This window comes from Anguilla anguilla, chromosome 4, assembly GCF_013347855.1.
Source record: "Anguilla anguilla isolate fAngAng1 chromosome 4, fAngAng1.pri, whole genome shotgun sequence".
Classification (NCBI taxonomy): Eukaryota; Metazoa; Chordata; class Actinopteri; order Anguilliformes; family Anguillidae; genus Anguilla; species Anguilla anguilla.
The window spans coordinates 36,748,348-36,757,580 of NC_049204.1; the positions used below are offsets into that span (position 1 = coordinate 36,748,348).

The window sequence follows — 9,233 nt, forward strand, 5'->3', positions numbered from 1 at the left end:
AACACGCCCATGGGCGCTCAGATTGGCGCAAGAACATTTGCTATTTAAACAACGTGGGCTCTGGACGGGAAAATGACAACTGCGTCGGTCTGAGATTGGCAAAGACACTTGCGTTGCACTTGGCGCCGCTTTGCGCCGAGTGTAAGATAGAGCCCGTAATGTTCATCATTGAATCCATTGTGTGAGATGTAAATAAACAAATAATGCTTTTGGAAAGAAATTAACTGTTGAAACCTTTCCTGGAGTCAAAAGGGGTTTTCATATTCTTTATCTTTTTTCTTTATTGTTTCTGGTTAGAGGGGGCGCTGATCAAAATCCAAATTGAGGAGGCTCATAGACTCTCTCAGGAAACCAAGTGCAACCCTGTAATAGTGTTTGACTGCATCTCAGCAAGTCACATTGCTTTCCATTTGCTGTCTATCTACCGCTGAGACAAGAATATCAAAAATAAATTTATATCACCATCAAGATTTTTTTATTTATTTATTTTTATTTAACCTTCATTTACCCAGGGTAGGTTTGATGAGCACAGATGCTCTTTTGCAACAATGCTTCCCTGCTTCACACTCATACACATTCACACCTGGGAGCTGCCCAGTACAACCACAATCCTGTATTGTTAGCCACTGAGCTACTCCACTGGAGGGAGAGATAATTTTTTTAGCCAATTAAATAAGGGGATGATTAGGGGCAAGTTTTTTTGAGAGAGCCAGATCTGGGATTTTAGCCAGGACACTGGGGAACCCCCTACTCTATGCGATAAGTGTCATAGGATCTTTAATGACCATAGTGAGTCAGGACCTCGGTTTAACGTCTCATCCGAAAGATGGCATCTCCTACAGCACAGTGTCCCCGTCACTGCACTGGGGCATTGGGGTTTATTTGACCAGAGGGAAGATTGCCCCCTGCTGGCCCACCAACACCACTTCCAGCAGCAACTCAGTATTCCCTGGTGATCTCCCATCCAAGTACTAACCAAGCCCACACTTGCTTAGCTTCAGCCAGTCAGCAGGAGCAGAGTGTGTGGTGGTATAGCTGCTGGCAAAGATGCTGGACAACTCTGATGTACTCCAACTCCTGACCACTCATCAAGCAACCACTTGTCCACTAGACTCCATCCCATCTACAGTCCTCCAGTCTATTACCTGTCCTCCATCATCAATGCCTCTCTTGCATGTGTCCATGTTTCCTCAGACTTTAAAATGTCCCGTCACACCCCAATCTGTAAACAACTTACCTTGGACCCCTCTGATGTCAAGACTTATCAACCTATATTGCTTCTACCTTTTCTGTCCAAAACCCTTGAAAGAGCAGTGCTTAAACAACTATCCTCTTTTCTCCATCAGAACAACCTGTGTCACCCTCACCAGTCTAGCTTCTGAACTGAGCACTCAACAGAGACTGCCCTCCTGGCTGTGACTGAGGCACTTGCCCCTGCAACAGCCTCACGCCTCTCCTCTGTCCTGATCCTTCTAGACCTGTCTGCAGCATTCGACAGCGGTCAACCACAAACTACTCATCCCAACTTTGACTGAGATGGGAATTTTTGGGACTGCCCTCTCTTAGTTTGCTTCCTATCTTGCAGATAGGTCTTACCAGGTCACCTGGATGGGGTCTGTCTCTACACTTCGTCCCCTTGTTACAGGAGTTCCACAGGGATCTGTACTGGGGGCCTCCGCTGTTCTCAATTTACACAAAATCACTTGGTTCAGTCATTAATTCACACTGCTCCTCTTATCACTGTTAAGCTGATGATACACAGCTCTTCTTCTCTTTCCCTTCCTCTTTCACCCAAATCAAAGAGAGAATATCTGCCTGCCTGGCTGACATCTCAACATGGATGGCCAGGCATCACCTGAAGCTCAACCTCAACATGACCAAGCTGCTGTTCATCCCTAACAACACCTCCCTACTACAGGAGCTCTCAATCACTGTTAATGGCACCACAGTGACTGCCTCTCACTCTGAAAAGAGCCTGGGGTGGTCCTGGATGACCACCAGGACTTCAAGAAGCACATCAAGGCAATATCATTGTCCTACAAATTCCTCCTGAACAATATCAGGAGGCTTTGACCATTCCTGACCACGTACTCCACCCAGCTACTTGTCCAGGCCCTGGTGATCTCCTGTCTTGACAACTGCAACTCTCTCCTTGCAACCCTGCCAGCCTATGCCATACAGCCACTACAGATGATTTAGAATGCTGCTGTCCAACTTGTCTTCAAACTTCCTACGTTCACTACGTGAGACATCTGGATGAGCAATTTGGAACTTCCACAAGAAGTGAAAGTATTTCAAAAATGTGTTTTACTCAGGGCTTGCAGGCTGAGCAGTGGCAGTTCCATTTGATGTCTCGCTGTTCTTTCTTGCTGTACTACATTACCAGTGTGTCATTGCTGTGGCATGTGGTGCACAACACACGAAGTGGGGAAAACTCAAAGGAGGTAGCACAGCAGAAGTAATGAAAGCATGGCCACACGCATGTTGTGCATCATCTGGCCACGGCATGAAATCACTACAGATCTGTTTCTTTGACTCATCAGATTTCAAACTTTAAATGATGGCTCAGCTGTTTTGGAAAGTGACAAAAGCAAATAAATTATTATAAAATGCATCTGTTTTTTATGTGATCATGTATAATATAAGACATATACCACAGAGCTTCTCTACCCTAGCTCCCCGGTGGTGGAACAAACTGCCTGTTCCTCTACGAACCACTCAGTCATTGCCCATCTTCCGCCGTGGTCTGAAGACGTATCTCTTCAGACTGTAACTGGACTAACTATCACTACTCTGCAGGGCACTCCCAATCTAGAATCACTCTTATTATTTTTATCCCCCTAACTTGTTCCTGTAGCACTTTCGTGTTACACTTGTACCTTCATCCAGCACTTATTGCTCTTGTATTGTTATCTTGATGTTGCAGCTCATTGTCAACCCTCCTAGTTTGACTTACCATAACTTTTTGACCTAGACTATGCTTACTGTGTCAACTGGACTTAATGTGTTCATGGCAATGAATAACTGTTGCATAATGAGTATTGTTCCTCTTTAGACCAGTGTTTTGTAGTGTTCCAATGGTCATCAGTATGCACTTACTGTATATTGCATTGGATAAAAGCATCTGCCAAATAAATGCAATGTAATATGTAATATTCAAAAACATTTCATTATCTCTATGTGTCCTCCACAAGGTTATGCCACTAATAATGTTTTTTATTGTGTATGAAAACATGTATTGGATAAACACATGCCAATTATAGAATCCTGTCTTCACTACAGTTATGATTTCCAATGGCAAAGCTGAATGGATGTTGGCAAATTATCCTCGGTTAACTATAGAACTTTACCTTTTGAAGAAATCAGCCCAGTAGGTACATGCAGAAGCAATTTATGGAGTGGGGCAAACATTATTTTTACATTATAGGCATATGCTACTGCTGTAATCCAGAGCAATTTACAATAAATTAAGCTCAATATAAATTCTCCAACTTAACATGTGCGGGTGGGCTATTTTCTTACAATCACGTAGTTCACACAACAGCCCAGTGGGGCCGGAAAGCTTCTGGCCACATCATACACAACACCGAGATACAAGCTGCTGTCAGTGTAACTCCAGAGGTACACACACAAAGCTGCATTTTTGGAAAAAAAAAAAGAGTCCAGGCAACACGATTATGATTGTGACAGCCAAGTTTACTTCTTTGAAGAAGCTGATTTTTCCACTAAAATCGCTGTTTAATTAATCAGACATGTGCGTTACTGTCACTACACTGCCATCTGCTGGTGGGGCCCAGCCCCACAGGCCCCTCAAGTAAAAGTGTCACTGTGTACATGTTCAATTTCCTGTTATCATTTTCAATGACATTAGCATGCTAATTAGCAAAATGAAAACAGAAAGTGACCAAAAAAACTATTCCATTTTTCCACTAATGAGTATTCCAGCTCATTAGGAAATGTGGCAGTAAAATTCGCAACACAACTCTTTACAACAACATAACCTTGTATAAACTCTGCATAACCTTTAACCAACAAAGAAGTGTCACTGACAATGCAACAGCATGCTAAAAATATATATTTGAATCATTAATATGGGTCTTTGCAGTGAAATACAAATTTTGTCTTAGAAATAGTTTAATCCATTTGTTTTCAATGCATTTAATTTTACTGCCGTGCTAGGCTTTTTACCAGTGCTTTTATTCTATAGGAGTGTTCCATTAATTTCAATCAACACCAATGTCTCACTGATGTACAAGGAACATAAAAGTCTGTCTAAAAACCAAAGAATTGAATCAAATCTTTAATGCAAAATGTCTATATATTGTTTTGTTTCTTGCACCTGCCTGAAGTATATTTGAACCACATGTAGTACTGCTACAAGACTTTAAATGAAGCGCCTTTTCAATAATATTCAGAACATATTAATTCTTGAAAGTTTTGTTTTTGTTTTCCACTTTTGTATATTTTAGTTAGTGACATATTTCATTTTTTAAAATCTGAGGCATCTGGAGGAGTGATTTGGAACTTCCGCAAGAAGTGAAAGTACTTCAAAAATGTGTTTTACTCAGGGCTGGCAGGCTGAGCAGTGGCAGTTCCATTTGACGTCTCGCTGTACTTTCTGCTACATTCCACTGGCCCTATTAGCAGAATGTCATTGCTGTGGCGGCATGTGGGCACAACACAAGAAGTGGGGAAAATTCAAAGGAGGTAGTGAAAGTAGTGAAAGCATTGCCACACGCATGTTATGCATCATCTGGCCACGGCATGAAATCACTACAAACCCATTTCTTTGACTTATCAGATTTCAAACTTTAAATGATGCCTCAGCTGTTTTGGAAAGTAGCAAAAGCAAATAAATTATCATAAAATGCATTTGTTTTTTTATGTCATCATGTGTAATATAAGACAGATTTATCACCCGCAGTCAATAAGTGCTGTTATTCTACGAAGTGTAACAGTAAAATAATTTACACATTTAGTGAGTTACATCTTGAGATTTTCTGAATGCGGCCTGAGATGAGGTTTAATTTCTTAATCAACACTGACCGATTGCTCAAAAGTAAAAGTTCTTATCAGACTGGTAGCACATCACTGAATAGCTCCTTTGTCTGTGTTTACACTTTCCCAAAGATAAAATCCCCATGCCCTGCCCACATGTTTATGCTCTGAAATTCCACTCTGTTCTCCAAGTGAGCTTTGAGGTTTATGCTAGATGAATGGCATGACGTGGAATATAACCATCAAGAGGAAGTAATCTAAAATTATTTTGTTTCCTCTCCACACCTGTCACACAAGGTTGAAGGGGGAGGAGCCAGTGATCTACAATAGCAATCTAAAACAAACATGACAACAACAAACTAGTTTGGAAAGTCCACCAGGTGCCTCATATAAGGACGTTGAGCTCAGGCCAGAGAATCAGAACACTACCTGACTAGAGCTAAATGCACAGCCTGCTCCTATTTTGCTGAAGCCAAAGACACACAGAGTCTAAGACTGAAGATGGTGAGCACCAGATTCTTTACTGTGGCCCTGCTGGTCATTTTCACCCTCAACAGCTTCCTTCCTCAGACAGAGTCAGGTGAGTCTTCTCCCACTGTCACACAAGCTGTCATGTAGCTATTCCACAGTTTCCCAGCCATGAAATTTAATGTTATGATGATGTTGAGAGGTCTGAGGGCTAATTTCCGGACGATTTATGTTACTCTTCCCAAATGTAAGAATTGTCATTTTGAATGTGAACATCTATTTTCCCTTCTTTCAGCTTCTGTGGTTTACATTTTTTTTCCTTTTTTCAATCCAGTAAGCTGCTGCCTGTCATATACCAAGAGAAATATTCACTGCCAAAAGCTGAAGGGCTACACCATCCAGACATACAAGGGCATCTGTGACATGGATGCGATCATGTAAGTTATTCTCAGGGAGAATACAGAGATATGTAACACTGGTCATTGGTAGGCAGTAAGTGTAAAGCAGTGTTTAGAATCCAAGACTTGATTATAAGGATTTCAACAGTACTGTGGACAGCAGTGTAAATAATTGGTTAAACTCTTCACCTTTATCTTGACCTGCAGTGTAATGAGTGTCATATTGCAATATCATTTCAGCATTTAGCAGAAACTCACACACAGTGACTTAAATGTCATTTTATATACAATCCTTGTATTTAGCTGAAGCAATTTAGATTAAGTACTTGTGAAACCAATGTTTCAGCAGTGTGGGGTGATTAGTGCACTATATGTCAGGGTTTTGACGGGTTGGACCCAAGCTCAGAGTAAAAGGAGACTCAATGGTAAATGAAACAAAGACTTTGCTTATTACAAAAACAAACAGGAACAAATAAAAGGCCACGAGGGGCAATAACAAATGAAAACTCAAAAATACTTAACAAAAACACAAGCATAGAAACTCAAAAAGTCACAACACTGGGAACACATAATGAGGGCAAAAAACAGTAAACTGAAACAGTCAGGCAGAAATCAAGCAGGGCAAAACACAAGCGGGCAAAACCCAAGCAGACAGAATACATAGGCAGAAACACAAGGAACCAGCACCCGAGATTGGAAACAAAGAACTTAAATAGACAGGGATAACAAGACACAGGTGGGAACAATGATAGAATAATTAAAACCAATAATACAATTAACAAAGGGAGGGAGAACGAACTGAAGCACAAAACTGAAGTGCCGCCATCTGGCGGCCAAAAGGGGAAAAACAGAAACAGAAAATCCTGAACCATGACACTATATGCGGCATCTGAAGGTCGTAAAATAAAGATTTTGTAAAAAAGTCACAATAAAGTTGCAGTAGAAGATAAAGTTTTGTCAGGTACTTTATTAAAAAGCAATGTGGGCAACAATGTATAGCAAAGGACTGTGGGATCAGAGGTTTGTTTGCTGCTGACTTTGAGAATAAGACAAATTAAAGGTTAATCAACCAGTGTGTGTTTACAAAGTGTGGCTTATCATGTTTACACATCCAAATCCATGGAGTATTAATGCGCATAGTTGAATTATATTTCATGTGTATTAGCCACCTTGCTCAATAGACATGTAGTAATATAGCCATTGTAAATAATAGGCATGCATATTCCCTAAGGTTCAATTCAATGTGTCATTACAGCTTCCACACGAAAGCGGGCAAATTCATCTGTGCTGATCCATCAAAAGAGCAGACACAGGGGACAATCCAGTGCCTTAAGTAAGTCGCCTCCTCTTTTTCAATTGCACACTTTGTGTGACACACATTGTCTGTGATGCAATGAGGAGTCAATAAAATACGTCCTTCTGTAAGCTCTGAAACTTTTCTACAACTGTTCCCATACAACAAACACAAAGTTGAAATAAAATTACTGCTGGAATTATGTAGGAGTTTTATTTAATCACAACAGCAAAAAAAGGTGTTGAAATTTTGTGCTTGAAAATAAACACTGGTCTTTCTATCTTCAGTGCAAGAGCCAAGAGTTTGTTTTGAGGAACATTCCGGACCTTCAGTCATACAACACAATGGCAATGAAGCAATTTAATAAGACAAGCTATTTTAATTGTTTCATTTCTGTGTTTTCTTTCAAGAGAAAGAGATTTCTAATGTTTAAACATTTTTGAATTGTATCTTTTACCTAAATCTGCTTATGGTATCTTATGCTGAACTTTTCATCAGTTCGTTTCTGATCTGTTTTATAAACAGAAGTAGTGTAGTATGCCATCTGAGATACTATGTTGGCATATTTGAAAGATGGGTTAAATTAAAATATTTTTAATGTTTTTAAAGGGTATCACAAATTATTTTTGTGTTAACTTTGCACTGTTTTCAGATATATATGTATATATATATATATATATATATATATATATATATATATATATATATATATATATATATATATATACATGCATGCATATACTGTATATATGTGTACTGTACTGTACTGTTTAAACACAGTGAAATGAATCAGTAGGTTTGTTTTATTTGGCAGAATTCTTAAAGAATCTATGTAAGTAATGGTGTGACGAGGATATAATAAACATATCTGCATATGAAAAATAGTTTGTTGTTTTTCTTCTTCTTCTTCTTTATTTATATTTATTTATCTATTTATTATTTTACTACAGAGAATAAACTTTAGATAACAATCCAACAGTATACAATGTCACTGAAATGCAACAGCCAAAGTAAAAACAGCCCATGGGCAGCAATGTAGTAGAATGGATAAAGAGCTGGTATTGTAACCAAGAGGTCACGGGTTTAATTGCCTGATAAGACCCTGCTAATGTAACCTTGAGTAAGGTACTTAACTTGCATTGTTTCCGTATATATCCATCTGTATAAATGGATGCAATGTATGTGCTACATCAAAAAAAGGTTGTGTAAGTGCACAAGTACTGCTAAATGCTTGTAATGTAAAAACAATTGTTAGTCTGTGTCCCGTTCCCTTTTTTATATCATACTTTTTATATCATATCATACTGCTGGTGTTGCCATATGTCATGCACAAATTGCACTTCAAGGTCGGTCACTGATTCATAGGCTTAAGATGAAAATATGCTTCTTTGTATGGTCAATTTGCATTGTTATTCAAGTTCATTCATCTGCATTTTGCTTAATTAAATAAAAATAAAACAGTTACTAATAGACAGCTTTTTTAACATTGATAAATATTACTGCTGTCATTCTGGACAGTTGTGAAAGCTTTAATGGCCTCTCAGAGATGAGGGTGGGGGCTCCGTCTCTCCACTCGTTTCTCTCCTTAAACATACCAGAAAGAGTAGGGCCCCACAATGGAAGGGACCCAAGCAGGGGGGTAGCTATGGGTGTGCCTGGCTGGGCCGAGGCCCACCCACTTCTTGCCTAGGCGCATTCTAGTGTGCAACTCGCATCTCGTCTTTTAGCGATAACAGCAAAAAAAAAGACACACAGACTTGTCACCATCGTTACTTTGAAAGCGTAATTTCCCTGCTGATATGATACCCCTCCCCCTACTTAACCAAGTGAAAGCATTTTCATCTATTCAACATCTATTCAATCGAGCTCATCCAAATTCAGTGCACGGATTCCACAAATACAGTACTAGGGAATGAAGCCGAAAGACAAAGTTAAAGGGATGAAAATGCCAGCAAGCTTTGATTTATTCTCGTGGCTCTAAACGTTCTTTTATCTTATCCAAGAAAAAAACGAACTTTCTGATAACAATTTCGGTAGCCTATCCAATATATTCTAAAGTCCCATGATACCTTGCA

At 39.5% G+C, this 9,233-nt stretch overlaps 1 protein-coding gene across 1 annotated transcript; it reads left to right on the forward strand.

The window, feature by feature from the left end:
- Positions 1-5,373: 5,373 nt before the first annotated feature.
- LOC118225332 (C-C motif chemokine 20-like) lies at positions 5,374-7,782 on the forward strand. The gene is made up of 4 exons (XM_035413538.1): positions 5,374-5,578; positions 5,801-5,903; positions 7,120-7,197; positions 7,446-7,782. Exons 1-4 carry the CDS (start codon positions 5,500-5,502, stop codon positions 7,468-7,470), a joined length of 285 nt encoding a protein of 94 aa, XP_035269429.1. The 5' UTR covers positions 5,374-5,499; the 3' UTR covers positions 7,471-7,782.
- The last annotated feature ends 1,451 nt before the right edge of the window (positions 7,783-9,233 follow it).